Source organism: Phacochoerus africanus, chromosome 1 (genome assembly GCF_016906955.1).
Source record: "Phacochoerus africanus isolate WHEZ1 chromosome 1, ROS_Pafr_v1, whole genome shotgun sequence".
Classification (NCBI taxonomy): domain Eukaryota; kingdom Metazoa; phylum Chordata; class Mammalia; order Artiodactyla; family Suidae; genus Phacochoerus; species Phacochoerus africanus.
In genome coordinates, this window is record NC_062544.1 from 45,905,393 (window position 1) to 45,921,709 (window position 16,317).

General features: G+C 42.7%; 1 protein-coding gene across 1 annotated transcript in view; it reads left to right on the forward strand.

The window, feature by feature from the left end:
- LOC125138086 (chondroitin sulfate proteoglycan 4-like) overlaps positions 1–16,317 on the forward strand; it is a 73,022-nt gene that overhangs the window by 11,041 nt on the left and 45,664 nt on the right. Inside the window, exons 4-7 of the mRNA XM_047799336.1 lie at positions 3,725–3,888; positions 4,463–8,032; positions 9,419–9,889; positions 13,579–13,755. Of these exons, the coding sequence (XP_047655292.1) occupies positions 3,725–3,888; positions 4,463–8,032; positions 9,419–9,889; positions 13,579–13,755 (4,382 nt within the window). The remainder of the gene's footprint in view (positions 1–3,724; positions 3,889–4,462; positions 8,033–9,418; positions 9,890–13,578; positions 13,756–16,317) is intronic.

Here is a 16,317-nt window from a genome sequence, read left to right on the forward strand (position 1 = left end):
GCCTGAGTAGAAAGAAAGTCCTTTGTTCTTGGGTTGTAGTGGGTACATCATGGAATCCCCCAAGGCTCACCCTTTGCATCATCAGGATCTGCTTCTTCATGTAAACTATGGGAACAGTGTCCGAGTGACAGTCTTCATGTTCTTCCTTGTCCAATGATCCCCTTATGCTCAGCAGGCATCTCTGCTGGTCTCAGTGGCCACCTGATGGTGTGATTTGGACCTTCATTCCCAAGGGGGTCTGGGCTCTTGTCAATGAACTCTTCTCAGGACAGGGGGACTGCATTTATTTATTAACTGCCAAAGAGATACCAAGAGGCATCCAAGGGAACCACATGGGCACCCAGCCTATTTTTCTGTGAACCCATTGGGTAACAAGAGGTCTACCTCCTCCTAATGATGCAAGCTCAACTGCCCACCAAAATAGGGATGACTCGTCTTGCCGGCTGGTTCCTTAATGTGAAGAAACTGAAATGTCCAGGCAGCAGCTATAACTACCATATAGAGAAGCTTGCTGTTTCCCCTGGTGGAAGCATTCCCCTTGGAATCCAGGAGGTTTCAAACTATGGATTTGTGACTGATGAGAATGGGAATACAAATTCCTCAAGTGGGTCATGAGAGTGACAGTAAGCAGGGCCACTCCTCATCTATCCCTTGTTCTCAGACCCACAGATTATACTTCCTGGAGACACAGCAGGAAGTGGGTAAAGATCTTTAAGGACCGCTTAGGAGTTCCCATCGTGGCACAGAGGAAACAAATCCGACTAGGAACTATGAGGTTGCGGGTTTGATCCCTGGCCTTGCTTAGTGAGTTAAGGATCTGGCGTTGCTGTGAGGTGTGGTGTAGGTTGCAGATGCGGCTTGGATTTGGCGTTGCTATGGCTGTGGGGAGGCTGGCAGCTGTAGCTCCGATTAGACCCCTAGCCTGGGAACCTTCATATGCCACAAGTGTGGACCTAAAAAGCAAAATAAATAAATAAATAAATAAAGACCATGTAAAGAGTTCCCATTGTGGCTCAGCGGTAATGAACCCAACTAGTAACCATGAGGACTCAGGTTCAATCTCTGAACTCGCTCATTTGGTTAAGGATCCTGGGTTGCTGTGAACTGTGGTGTAGGTTGTAGATGCAGCTTGGATCCCGAGCTGCTGTGGCTGTGACGTAGGCTGGCATATGTTAGCTACGATTTGACCCCTAGCCTGGGAACTTTCTTCCATATGCCTAAAAAGCAAAAAAAAAAAAAAAAAAACCATGTAAAGATCTTTCACATAAAGTATAGATTGTGAGGCTGGAGGCTGGAACCCCCTTGACAGAGTATTTCTTTTGAGCTAATGATTCAGCTGTACCTTCATCAGGCTGATCCAGCACTCTCTCTGGCCTGCTGCATCATCGGTATAGCGTGGATAGGACCAGTTGGTCCCCATGGCCTAGCCCATCACCAAAGCTCCTTTGGAGTAAAGGGCGTGCCTTGGATTGGTGTGATGATATATGGGATCCCGTGTTAGTGGATTAAACATTCCATAAGCTCTCAGATAGTGGTGCTAGGGCTGCCCTTTGAGCAAGAAAGGCAAATATATACCCAGAATATCTGTTTTGTGAAAGTGAATCACTGGATATTCTAAGGCAGAAGGGTTTCATTGATATCAACTTTCCAATCCTATTCAAGGGACGGGGTAACCTATTGGGGATTCGACATTGGACTCTGTGAGAGGCTTGTTGGGCGTTCAGTAGTAGCATAGCTAAGAAAGTCTTGGTAGAGGGTTAACCTGGGCTGTTGGGTGCATGTATAGACTCCCCTTCATCCCATGGCTACTTCGTCTCACACCCATTGTGCCAACATCAGGGTGGCAGGTGACAGAGGCTCACTGATGGCAAACTAGCTGAGTCTTTTGGTCTGCCTGGTTGTAGTGCCTCTTGTGTGGCAGATGATTCCTGGTGGGCATTAACATGTGATATAAAGATTTCCTCACTTCATGCCAATAGTCTTGCATCTACCCCAGACCTTCTGGTCCTTCTTTTTCAGTCTTTCTTGTTCCAGGCTCCCGACCATCTGGCTGGGCCATTGACACTACCTATCAGTCTTTATTCTAACCTCAAGCCACTTTTCTCTACATATAAAGTGGATGATGAGGTGTATCACCCAATGTTCTACCTTCTGGGGAATTTTCCTTCACTAGTATTTTTCATGGCCACACCTAAGAAGAGCGATAGTGCATTTGGAGACCATTTGAGCTTGCACGCAAATGATGAAGCTGACTCAACCATGAACTAAGCTGAGGTATTCTGTCCTTCCATCAGCTGGCAGTCAGGGATTTCTCCATGCAGCCAGAAGCGTGAGATGAGGTAAAGGTGCCACCACAAGAATGGTGATGACATGGAGTTCTGGCCACTTTCTCATGTAACTTGCTAGTGCCTCCTGGTCCTAGTCAGGCTCGATCCTGAGTGTACCACTTCCGTCCCTTGACTCTCTGCCTCCACCATCCACCCATCATGGCAAATCTGTCATGTCTGTCTCGTTTTGAGTGGGTCATTGCACTTTCTGTGCTTCTGGGATCCACCTTAGCAGTGAGTTCACACAGTTCTGAGCAGTCTCTGTCAGCATGTTATATCCTGTATCCCTGGAGAGTGCTCCCAAATCTGTGATAAATTTCCTCTTGTTTAGCTTTATGCTGCCCTCTTGATCAGGTGCACTCAGCTCCATGTGCCTTCTCCCAGCTGCTGGCACCACATTCTGGGTAGGTCCTTCAGCTCCTATAGGGTCTAGTCATTTCCCTCCCATACTGAGTCTGAGGTGTCCCCACACAGGTTGTGTTGTGACTTAGGCCTTGTTTTTGGTCTAGCGGTGAAGAGAGATGGGGGTGTATCTTCAGGAGTTACATGTCACTTTGTGGGGGAGAGGTTTCTGTGTCCTCTTTAAGCAAGTGGAATGCCAGCCTTAACAAGAGGATAGGTCACTTCTTTGGACTCAGAGGGTTCTGGCGGGAGGTGAGACGGGGGGAAATCTAGGGACCCAGCTTATTTGAGTGCACTAATCCATTCCATAGGTCAAGTTTCCATTCTTTACCAAACAAGGCCTTCAGCTTGTCAGAGCCAGCCTGACATGGTTGGAACTTTATTTGGAGCTGACTGCTGACAATATATCCTGAGCAGGAGTTTCAACTTCCTCTGCCCACCTGCTGTAGGAGATGAGAAAGGCCACATGCTACAGGGGAAGCCCTTTGGCTTTCACATTTAGCTTGTATTTGACACTGTTATCTCCTAGCTTTTCCTTATCTTTTCCAAAGCTACATTCAAACTCAGAAATAGGTACCCACTTCCATTGTCCTCATAGTTACCTATGCCCTATATTCTGCATAGCTTGATAGTTTAGAGCTATCTCACACCAGTTCTCCACCAGCGACTTGGGAATAACCCCTGTGGAAGGGAGGGAAGCAATCTTGGGTAGGTAGAGAGGTATATTTGCATTTCAGTTTCAGTGGAAGCCTTGGCCACCCCTCTTGAGAGTTCTGAAGAGAGACTGACCCATCAGAGGTGTCCTGAGTTGGGGCAAGAGAACATTGAGCCTTTATACCCCCACGTCACGTCTGTGGGCAACCCCAGGAAGCAGATGTGGCCTGGGCAAGGCAGCTGTCTTCAGCAGGGTCAGTCCCTGAAGGGAGATGACCATAGAAAGCTGAGTAGTCATTGTGTGATAAATTTACTAACTTATACTTCTTCTCACTCCCCAGCATCTTTTTATGGTGAAAGCTATGTGGAGCTCAGCATCACAGAGGTTTCCTCGGAGTTATCACTTCAGTTAACATTTCAAACCAGCCAACCCCAGGGATTACTTTTTCTTGCAGCTGGGAAAAGTGACTACTTTATAATAGAACTTCTGGCAGGAAACTTACGGGTAAGGTGTTTAAAAATCTTTTAAAATGTATAAAGCATTCAATCACTGGAGGGGAAAACAGTGAGTGAGAGGAGAACAAAATAGCTATCCATTTGATTACTATGATTTCACTAGAATAAAATCAGGTGCCAGAGAGGAAGGTTGAGAGCTCCAATTTTACCAGCATGTCTTAAATATTCCAACTGTGATATTTTTTTAAGGATTTTTTTTTGATAGGTGATGCCTCTATCAAAAGTACTTTTTCTTTTTATTCATTTTTTAAAAAATGATATATTTTTTGATTCCAAAGTCAAAGCTACATAGAAAGGAATACACAGACAAGTCTCACACCCATTCCTGACCCTTTCCCTTATTACTCTCTGCCCCCATAGAAATGTTTACAATTCCTTATTTATCCATTTAACGCTTCTTTGTGCAAACCCAACTGTGAAATTTTTTAACCTTAATATGTAGTCCACAAATGTGGAAAGAATTTTTGCATCCAAGTTTCTCTCTTTCTCTTTGTGAATGGCCTTGTTTTCTCAGTGAAATGCTATGAGATGAGATTGATTAATTTTGATTCTTTCTCTTTCAGGTGAGAGTGAATTTGGGGGCAGGTGAACAAGTGCTCCTTTCTGAGCAAAGACTTCGTATGGATGACTTGGTGTGGCATTTCGTGGAACTGTTCTGTGTGAAGGATAGTATCTCTCTGGTTATTGACAAACATTATGAGATGACTGGCCAGATCACGGGTGGGAGGCACAGTTTACACTTTCAGCATGGAATCTACATAGCAGGCCATGGTGGACTTGATGTTCCTTACCTAGATGGAGAGCTCCCCAATTTCCGTGGATGTATGGAGGATGTGGTATTTAACCAGAGGGAGATCCTTACATCCCTTAGATCTTATCCTGGTTTTAAGAAAGTTTATGAGGTGTCACTCGGATGCAGTGACGAATTTTTTGCAGGAGAAGATGAAGCCATCAACTTCTTTAGCTCCAGATCCTATGTCGCCTTCCCAGAATGGAAGATGCCAGGGCACGGACTGTTGGAATTCGCTTTGCAGACTGAAACTCAACAAGCCTTGCTTTTATTTCAGTCAGGTCAAGAAGGAGATTTTATTGCTTTGGAAATAGCAAAAGGCTTATTGAAGGCCCATGTAGGAAGGAATAAGAACGATACTGAGCTCTCTTCTTCTAGTTTAGTTAGTGACAACCGGTGGCACGTAATTCAGTTCAAGTTCACCGAAAGGTATTTGGACCTGATGGTGGATGAACAAGGAGTAAGGACATTGCTGCCTTTGCAAAGCCAACCGTTTGTGTCTGAAGGCCCTCTCTTTGTGGGAGGTCTTGGCAACCACAAGGGAGAAGAAGTTAAGAGGTTACAACTTGCCTTTGTGCCTAGAAAATCTGCTCGGGGACTCTCTTTCAAAGGGTGCATAAGAGGCTTGGAAGCCAACTCAAAAAAGAGAGCATTAAAGGATGCCCTTCTTTCTAAAGATATAGCTGCTGGGTGTAAAATGAAGAGCAGTGATAATGAAAATCCTTCTGTAACAATAAGGGAAAACCTGCTTCGGGCAGAGATTCCCCTTTCCACTGCTGTCCCTGAGGCAGGCCAACCTATCCTGCAAGATGGAAGTAGATATTTCTTGGTTCTCAATAACTTGGAGGTTCAAGAAGGTGGACGAGCCTTACTTGAACAAAGGCACATGAATGTGGATGTGGACCTAGAGGATCTGGGTATCCGTCAGTCTCAGATACTATTTAAAATACAGGAAATACCCGTTCATGGGTTCCTTCAGTTAGATGTTTCTCCTGAGCAAGACACAGAGAAGGCTTTTTCTCTGTTAGATCTGGAGCAAGGAAAAGTTTGGTATGTCCATAATGGTTCGGAAGAACCTAGGGATTATTTCACATTTTCAGTCTTTTTCAGCAGCAAGGAGGAAGTGCCACTATACCAGCAAGGACAAGTTTCATATGTGTTTAACATTATCGTCATTCCAGTAAATGATCCCCCAAACCTTAAGCTCCCTGAGGGAAGCCTGCTTCTCGTGTTTGAGAACTCTAAGAAGCAACTGACTCCAAGTATCATACATGTGTCAGACCCAGACACAGATTCCTTGAGTCTTAGCTTCTCAGTTCTTGGCAACTTCAATTCAGATGCTGGGTTTTTAGAAAACACCAATGATCCTGGGAGGCCCACTGCTGGTTTTACATATGGGGATTTAAGAGATGGCAATATTTTCTATGTGCATAGGGGTCATCAGCACTCCCGGATCCTTCTGAGAGCAACTGATGGAGAGGTGGTTAGCAATACAGTGGTGTTACGGGTCATGGCAGTCCCTTGGGACTTTGAAATAGCCAATAATACTGGTGTGGCTGTAGAGCAGGGTGGCACAGCTCTGATTACACAGGGCCACTTGTCGGTGGAGGTTAATGGTGAACGCCCTGAGGTAGAGACCCGCTATCTTATCACTCATCCACCTCAGTTTGGCCAGATTCAGAGGCAGGGGTCAAGTGGCGAGTGGAAACAAATCAGCACCTTCTCTCAGCGTTCCGTTGATCGGGGTCGGGTCCGGTACTGCAGCACATTCAAGGATTTGCAGCTAGAAAATGTTACGGATCACTTTAAATTTCGAGTTAACATAGAAGGAAAAAGCAGTGAAGAGCTGACATTTCCTGTTACGGTACAATGGCTGAGGTTTACCCTTCTGAAAAATGTACCCCTTGAGATCAGTAAAATAAACAGGCACATTCTGAATTCTGATCATTTGCAGGCTGTGACAGAGGGTATGGAAGTAGCTGAGAGGGAACTGCAGTTTAAGTTACTCACCACACCTAAGAAAGGAAAATTGCTACTTGGCACACACGTTCTAAAAGCAAACTCAGTCTTCAGCCAACAAAACATTACAGACTCTAAGATAAGCTATGAACCACAGGAGAGGCCCAGGGAACATTCACAAGATACTTTTAAGTTCCTGATGGTTGCAAAGCATATAGAATCAAAAGATTATACTTTCAGAATAAAATTTAAAGCAGAGAAGAAACGCATTATTTTAACGAACAGAGGGTTGTTTGTTAAAGAAGGAGAAGGGAAAGTCATCACAAAATCAGAATTATTTGCTCAAACTTTGGACAGTCAGACTTTCCAATATAAAGTCACCAAGAGTCCTCAACACGGGAAGCTGAAATTGATTCACTCTTCAGATTCTCCAGGAGTTCATGACAACATCACTACGTTCACCGACCAGGACATCTTGGGTGAGTGGCTGATGTATGTGCATGATGACTCTGAGACCGAGTATGATGAATTCCTTCTCGTGGCCTCCACCACAGGACCAGGCCCAGAGGGAGTGGTGGGGGATGGTGGCACGGAGTGTCTGTCTGCAGAAATGAAAGTCACTGTTTCTGTGGGCTTGAAGAACGATGAGAAACCAGTGCGTGTGGTAGATAAGGTCTTTGATGTTGTGCGGAATGGCCAGCGCTTGTTGACCCTAGCAGATCTCTGTTACCATGACCCCGACTCAGATTTTGATGATGGGCAGCTGCTCTATACCCGGCGGGGCATCCCCAATGGAGACTTGGTGCGAGCCAGTGACCCCACCCAGAAACTCTACCAGTTCAGGCAAAATGACCTGCGGGAAGGACGCGTGCTCTTCAGGCATTGGGGTGCAGACTCAGCCCGCTTTGTGCTGTTTGTGACAGATGGTGTCCATTACACATCGTCCCTCCTAGAGATCAGTGTGTCAGAGCCCTATGTCCGTGTAGCCAACAACACAGGGCTGCTGGTACAGAGAGGAGAGGAGAGCAGCCTTACAACAGCCAACCTTAGCGTCACCACAAACCAAGATGTCAGAACAGACCACGAGATTGAATTCCACATCCTGCAGCCCCCAAAGCATGGCATAGTGTTGGTCAACAGCTCAGGGCAAGGCCGGTTCTCCCTGCATGATCTGAAGCAAGGACATGTGACTTACAGGCATGGTGGCAGAAGCAGCTTTGATGTGTTCAACCTGACAGTGAAAGTGAAAGATGTAGATTTAGAACTGGGTGTCTATGTGCGAGTAGACTCGGAAAGCCACAAACATCATGCCCAAATTCTGCACAGCAAGACCCTTGTAGTTGAAGAAGGAAAACCTGTAAAACTGAGCAGAGGAAGGCTCCAGGTAGGTAGTCGACCCAGCACCAAGCATTCTCATTCTCTTATAACCACAGGGACAAGCCATCTATTTGTTTGCCTCTGAAAAGCTTTTTTTTTTTTTTTTTTTTTGTCTTACTGACTTCTCTCCTGGTATTTGGAATGACTTTTAAAAAGTGTAGATGCCATTGAGAAGAAAATGGCATGATTTCATTATTTTGATTCTGCTAAATGTTCTATAGTTGGAAATGGAATATAAATAATCCTAAGCCTCATTTTCAAGCTGTGTGCGCATGTTCACACAAGTATGCATGTATGTTTAGTATAGGATGACCTGGGAAGTAGGAGGAAATGTATATATTGTAAATGAAGAGGTTGTTACTATTATCATTTTTCACTGCCGATACTTCATTGATATGAGTTACATTCGTAATATGATGAAGCAGGGTATAAAAATGTAGGGTAACTTAACAAGTACAAAAAGGATTCCTAAAACAGCATAGGAGAGGATATTAGTTTATTTCCTTGGCTCTTCTTTAGTTTTCTTGAAATCGATGGATTAGCATTGGTTTGGACCAGTGGAATGCCAAGGGCAAGACTTCACACCAGCAGCTGCCTGGTTTCCTGAGGCTCCTACATGGAAGCTCCCAGCAGCCCAGCCCTGATGATCAGAGTTAGGAGAGTGAGTAATACTGTACAGGATGGGTAAACTGTGATTTATGACAACTGGCCACAAATGCAGGCTATTCTGAACCCACCCTCAAAACTGCAAACAAGTTTGATTGCTTGCTAAATGCAGTCGATGACATCAAGTAGAAATCAACTCAAATAAGAAACAGTTGACTGCATAATGAGTTTTGACTAAGAATATGCGACCCACCAGCTTTTCTCAGTTCTTTTACAGGATCTTAGTATTTAAGTTTCACCACGAGGGGGCGTATATAGTTCAGTGACTATAAATCAGTAACGGTGACAGCTTTGAGATGGATTTTGCAGATTTAAAAAATGTGTATTGAAAATGCTGAACTAGTTTAAAAATAAACTTTCTTCTAAAGTCTTTCAGTTTTAGTCATTCAGCTGTTACTTATTCCACCATCTTTTATTCCTTCTCCTTATACCATTTTCTTTCTTTCAGCTCAACTTCCTGAGTCCTGGGTTTCTTGCCACTGTGAACAATGCCTTGTTAATACATGATTAGCTATTCAAATGCTTATTTTTCTTTTCAACCAGGGCTAAAATATTGGCATGGTCACCAGAGCAAGACCAGCTTAAACTGTGTTATCAACCTGGATTTTGACCTAAGCCATTTGTAGACACTAATAGAAAAAAATTTGGTTCATCAAGGGTCTTAACTCTTGCATATATTAATGCGTTTTTTCTTTTTGTGTCTTTGTGTTGTGAATATGAACTCAAGGCTGTACACGAAGGTAACATTCCTTCAGAGGCAACATTCATCGTTAAAGCTCTGCCAAAGCATGGATACCTCCGAAGATCTTTGTCAGAAGAAGGTAGCTTAGGTGCAAATGAAAAGTCCCCTTTGACTTTTACACAACAGGACATTAATGATGGTTATATCCATTATGTACAGACAGCTCCTGACCAACAGCTGGACCGTTTTTTACTGGATGTCGTGAATGGCTTCGAAGCTGTGAGTAGAGTTGAGATCTTGGTGGATATCATTCCTAAGTGGATTCCTTTGGAGGTACAAAATTTCACAGTCCAGGAAGGTGGTTCCAAAGCCCTTCTGGAAGACTACTTCAAAATTCCAAGCAAACATTTCGAGAGACTTGACTGTGAATTTGTTCTACTCAAACCACCAAAACACGGTTATATTGAAAATTCTCATTTTCCAAGAGTAGAGCTAATGAAATTTACCAGGAAACAGGTAATAACTTTCAGTTAATATATTTGAGTGTGTTGGTTAAGAGAAAAAAACTTGGCTCTTGATCATTTAGATTCATGGACTTGTGGGAGTGATGGGACTTTAGAAGGTATCTGGTCAAATCTCCTAACAGATAGGGAAGCCCTTCCATTGTAACCTCATAGAGAGGTCATCCAGCCATTGCTTAAATATCTTCAGTGATGGAAAACTCACTACTTCCAGAGATGGGCCCTTCTGGTTAAAAACACTTCAATTGATAGAAAGTTCTCTATGCTGAGCTGCCATTTAGAAACTAAGTCCTGGCTTTAGTAGCTCACAGAACAAATTGCTCCCCCTCTGATAAAAGCTCTTTAGGAGTTCCCGTCGTGGCACAGTGGTTAACGAATCTGACTAGGAACCATGAGGTTGCGGGTTCGATCCCTGGCCTTGCTCAGCAGGTTAAGGATCCGGCGTTGCCGTGGCTCTGGTATAGGCCGGTGGCTACAGCTCCGATTAGACCCCTAGCCTGGGAACCTCCATATGCTGTAGGAAGCGGCCCAAGAAACGGCAAAAAGACAAAAAAAACAAAAACAAACAAACAAAAAAACCTCTTTAAATATTGAAAGAAAAAAAATTATCAAATTCCCTTAAATTTTAACTTCTTTATGTTAACCAACTCTTGTTTTCCCAACTTTTGCTTATATGTGCGGGTCTCTAGCCCTTGCATGGTCCTGGCTGCTCAATTCTAGAAGAGCTTCACACTGTCTCTCCCTCTCAAAGTATAACACTCACGGAGCTAACACAGCATGCCATCTCTTAATCATAGTTTTCCTCTCAAAGGCTGGACAGACCATCCAAGATCACCACTTGCTCTCGTGTAAGTAGAATTTAAATCTGTTCACCTTGTGACTGGATGAGAGACTGAGCACTAAATTTTGGTTCTGTCTTGGCCAATTCATTATTTTGTTTTGTTTTGTTTTGGGGCCTCACTCGTGGGCATGTGGAGGTTCCTAGGTTAGGGGTCAAATCAGAGCTGCAGCTGCTGACACCAGAGCCATAGCAACGCAGGATCCGAGCCACATCTGTGACCTACACCACAGCTCATGGCAAGGTCAGATCCTTAACCCATTGAGCAAGGCCAGGGATCGAATCTTCGTCCTCCTGGATGCTAGTCAGATTCGTTAACCGCTGAGCCGCAACGGGAACTCCTTGGCCAATTCATTATGGATTGTGCTTTGTAAGAAGTGTTTTTTTAAGCATGGTTGGTTGAAGTCTGTGTTGAGTTCGTGTGTTCTTGTAGCACCCATGTTAGCCTTGTTCATGGTCAAGTTTGTGTTCCTACTCTTTCAGGTGAGCCCTTCCTATTTTATCTTGCTTTATGTCTCCCGAGGTCTCTAGGTTTTGAGACATGATCATTTTCGCTAAGAACTACACCTCACAACTTGTGGTTATAGCCTATAGTGACTCAAAGAAGGAGAGTTCTGACCATTTTTGCCCTTCATTCATTCAGCTATAGTTTTTGAGTGTCCATTATGTGTCTGGTATATTAGTTCTGAGTACTGGGGATAAAGCAGGGAGCTAACCCAGCAATAATCCCTGTCCTTATGGATCTTTTTTCCTAGTGGGGGAAAGATGGGGGCAGAGAGAGAGAATAAATGAAAGAAGTGAATTTGTAGAGATAAAGTAGTTGAATGAAGACTAGTGGTATGGAGAAAGTAAAGCAGGAAAGGGAGATAGGAAGTGCTGAGAACTTGACGTGTGTGTGTGTGTGTGTGTGTGTGTGTGTGTGTGTGTGTTGAAGTTCAGTTTCAAATATGGTGTGGTGGTTGGAGGGAGGGTGTTGAGCAGACCCCTGGAGTAGGTGATGGATGGCGAGCTCAGTGGATATGGAGAAGGAAGCTCATTCAGGCCGAGGGAAGAACAAGCGAGCAGCTCTGTGAGGGGAGCAGGAGGAACTCCGTCTGGCTGGAGATGCTCATATGGGGCGGGGAGGTGGGGGCAGTAGATGAGGTTAGGGAGGTCCAGTTTGGAAGGCTTTTGACTTTACCTTTGCCCCAGAGTGTGATGGGAAGCAATGGGGGAGGGAGGATTCAAGCAGAGAAGGGACCTGACAGTCCCTGCACATGTTCGTGAGAGGACCAAACACTTTTTAATATTTTAAGATTTTCTACAAGTTTGTCATATACTTTAGATTCAGGTCAGCAGGTGTTTTTCTGGTGTTAGAACTAGGAATGGACAAATCCCCACCAAACCCTCTTGCTTCCTTTAGACTAATACCTACTGACTGGCATTTTAAATGGTACTCTGGGGAGTACTACTCCATTGAGGAAATGACAGGACGTATTTCTTCTGAAAAGGTGACTTCTATTTAAATGCTCTCTTCCTAAAGCATACTAGATTAAAAATTCTCCTGCTCTGTGATAAATGCCATCTTCCACATTTGCTTTCAAATAGCTTGAAGCAGTGTGTTCTAGGAGCAAGTGGTCAGGCCGATGGTCTGGAGTTCCTCTTCCCATTGAACTCCAAAGAAATTCTCATGCACCTGTGTACAAGTGGCCACAACTTTCTCTTGAGACTGTTCATGAACTTTTCAACTCTTGTCAGAAACACCTCCGAAAGATCAAAAGTCTTTGCTCAAAGGAAGTGCGCCACAGGACTGGGCAAAGTTGAACTGTGAAATATGTTGGCTGTATTTTATCAAAACAAACACAACCCCAGAGGCTTTTTTAGAAGTTCAACTACTTCTCTTGGGCTTTGGAAGTACTCTGCTGTTGTATTTTTGGGTCACAGATTCACTGAAGCCAAGTTCCCTTCTAGCTTTAAAATTCTCCTGGTCTTTCTGATTTTGATCCTGAAAAGCTCGTCAACTTTTCCCTCAGAGCCTTAAAGACAAGGAAGGCATTCTGATCAAATCTGTGGCTATTGCAAATCCAAGAGGAATAACTGATTCATTGGATGACCATTTTAGAATGAAAATTAGATGAAATTTACCAGGGATAAAAATAAACATTTGCATAGTGGTTATCACATTGAGAGAAATCTGGCTTGATAGACTAAGTTGGATACAATCATTACACTTTGTCCTCGGGAGGTATATAGTAGCTAGTTATGGGTAACATCTGTTAAGACATGCACCAAAAAATGATTGTATTCTGAAGCAGGAGAGGAGGTAGCAAGTGTAACCATGCATACAAAGAACAGTTAAGGGAATAATGCAAGCTTAGTTCAGAAAGGACTAGTTTGAGGAAACTTAATTAGTTGCCCTGATCCATATGTCTCCAAAGAGCAGAAATTCATCCAGTGCATGGAAACTTAAGAGCCTAAATCCAGCATTCTGAATTGTCCAACAAAATAATCTACAACCTCAAAAATTCACCTCTCTAAAGAAACAAGTAGAGTCTCAATTTTAATGGGTGTTGTTAAAACCCATTGGAATAAAGGGTGGAGCATGTCACTTAACACATTTTAATGTTAGAAATACCTTTTGAATTCAAATTTTCTGGTAACCAGTCCAGCATTTTCTTTACTCCTCCACATTGCTCCATTACTTTGTTCTTCATTAAATTTATTTCTGGCATGCAGCACCGCTTCATTTGCACGTGCTTCTGTGTTTTAGAGTGATATTAAAAAATCAAGATTTCTTTCATAGCATTTTTTTCATATTTTAAGATTGCATTTCAGTGATTTGGTCATTTTGATGTTGTTGGTTACAGGTGGAAAATGGATTGATTTCCTATGTTCATGATGATAGTGAGGACCTTCTTGACAGTTTTACCATCTTTGCAAATAGCTCAGAGCTCGGAAAACAGAGTGTGCCCCAAACTCTTTTTGTGACTGTCAAGTCAGTAAATGATGAGACTCCAGTAATTACAGCCAATAAAATCCTTCAGGTAAGTGCTCCATGCTTTCAGATTTATCCTGCTAACATAGAGCTAACAATTTGATTTTCTTCTGTGTTGTTTCTAATGTTAAATAATAAGATATATGAATATCTTATATATATATTTGCAATATATCTTTGATAAGTATATTTATATATATTAAATTTGTTTATTTAATGTATATTTATATATAGAATGTTAAATAATAAGATATACAAATATCTTGTATTTATATAAAATATATATAAAATATATATTATATGATAAAATATATATTTATATATAATATAAAAATATATTTATATAAAATATATTATATGATAAAATATACATTATATTAAATTTATATGTTTAATATATGTTTATATCTATTTATATATGCATTATATAATATATAATATATATAATATATATATAGTTGACATATTCCTACTGGTTTTAAATAAATATCAGTTATCACCAAGACATTCTGTTGGCTAGAGCTTGCGCTAGTCTAACCTAGTAATCTTAAATATAATTTTCTAAGTGGCAAAGGCTCTGTACCATCAGCTACAAGATGGTGCAGGACATCCATGATACTGGCTAGAGGTTGATACAAAAAGAAAGAAGGTCTTCGGTGAGAGTGGTGGCCAGGCAGGTGACAGGGAGGGACAGGAAAAAAGTGAGGAAAACAGCAAAGAAACAAGAAACAGTCAGCCTTTGACCTTAATTTCTAAGACACCCTAGTGTCGACCAAATGACTGTGTAGGCATACCCAGGAGCCCACCAGAGGCTAATCTAAGTGGAAAACTTTACATTGTTAAACATCACTGGAGTTTTTAAAATCCGTTTCTTTTATTGCCTAAAATAATTAAATCTGGGAATAGGCTTTTTACGCTTTTAATTATATTATAGCATAGTTCATGATTTAGCCTCTACATTTTAAGTGAGAAATTAGTGGTGTTTAGACCTTTGGAACTTGTCAGTTTTCTTTGTAGTTTATTTCACGGTCGTTACCCAGGTGGCCTAGGGATGGTATGATCTAGCTGGTCAACCTTCTGGGCCTCCCCCTCTATTTTCAGTTGCCTTTCTCCCTCTCCCCACACTTATTCTTACTGTATTAATACCTATTAAACTCATTCTCAGCCAAGTGATCTGAGAGTAGGCTGTAGGCTAGTGTGATGAATTGTAGGTGTCAATTATCATTAAACACAGCTATGAAAGTTTACATTTATTGCCGTGTGGAGTACTGGACACACAAAGGAACTGCTGTGTTTAATACCCTTGTTGTACATGGGAGCACTGTGGCCCAGAGTGCTCACCAGAGAAGGTGTGGACTTAAAGCCAAGTGCCGAGCGTGTCCTGGTCTGATTGTCCTGCCATCATGCTCTGTGGCTTTCCTGTTACCCAGGACTGACTCAAGCTCTCTCAGTGCATCCCTGTGATCAAGGGCTGCCTTATTAGTGAGAAGAAAGCTCCAGAGCTGTTGCACTTCTTGCTTCTGCAGGAATGGGTGTGCAGCAGTTGTATTAACACCTAGGTGTTTGCCCAGGAGCCTCAGCAGAGGATTTGGGCATTTTGCTGTGTGATGCAGGACTGCAGAATGAGGTAGATCCAGGGGAGGGACCAGGATCTAGAAAGACATCTGTGAAGAGCCGGAGTTGGCTGAGGGTGTGGAAGACCAAGGAATCAAATAGCAAATGCTCAGGCTTCTTTTTTGAAAAGGAATCAAAGGCCCATTGTGGACTTGGCTTTCAGTTCTGAGGTGCTGTCAGTTATAAGATGCACTGTCAACTTAATAATACCTTTAATATGTTTAAATGTACCTGTCAATTTAAGATGTTCAGAATATTAAATTGTAAGGAGGAAAAAGTGTACGCTAGGCTTTGTCTATGTCTTCCCTTAGAATTAAGGAAATACAGCTTGCCGGGAACCTGGAGCTTGCTCAGGCACTTTGCTCAGACCTCTTCCCCATCCCTGAAGCCAGAGTGTTTCTGTCTAGAAAAAAAATGGAGAGGACCTGAGGGTCGGGGCCATTTCCTTTATTCCTACCTTTTCCCTTGTATAGTCTCGATCCAGGTCAGGAAGGGCACAATTTTCCAGTTTTGATGGATGTGGTCATTTGACACTAGCGCTTTATGAGTTTATTCATTTATTTATCTAATTAATAAACTCATTCTCTGACTTGAAAGTTCTGGATGGAAGTTAGGAGATCAGAGTGTAAAGTTTGTAAATTGCCCAATTTAAGCAAAATTTCTCTCAGCCTCACTTTCGTCAGTAACAAAACCATGAGCAGGTCATGGAGTGGAGTGTGTGTGTATATGTGTGCATAAATATGTGTATTGGTGAGTGTATATGTGTGTGCATATGTGTGTGTTTGTGTACATGTGTGTATGTGTGTGTTTTCCTTGGTCATCTCTCAGCCCCTCCCAGTTCTAACATCCTGTGGTTTTTATGACTCTAAACTTTGCTTGATACTCTTGAGGTGAAGCTGCATATGAACTTCGAGAGGGCTGTCGAGCCACCACTTTGTGTTGGGTTCACTCTGGGCTAGACTGGGAGAGCCTTTTCTCTTTGAGAAACATATGAATA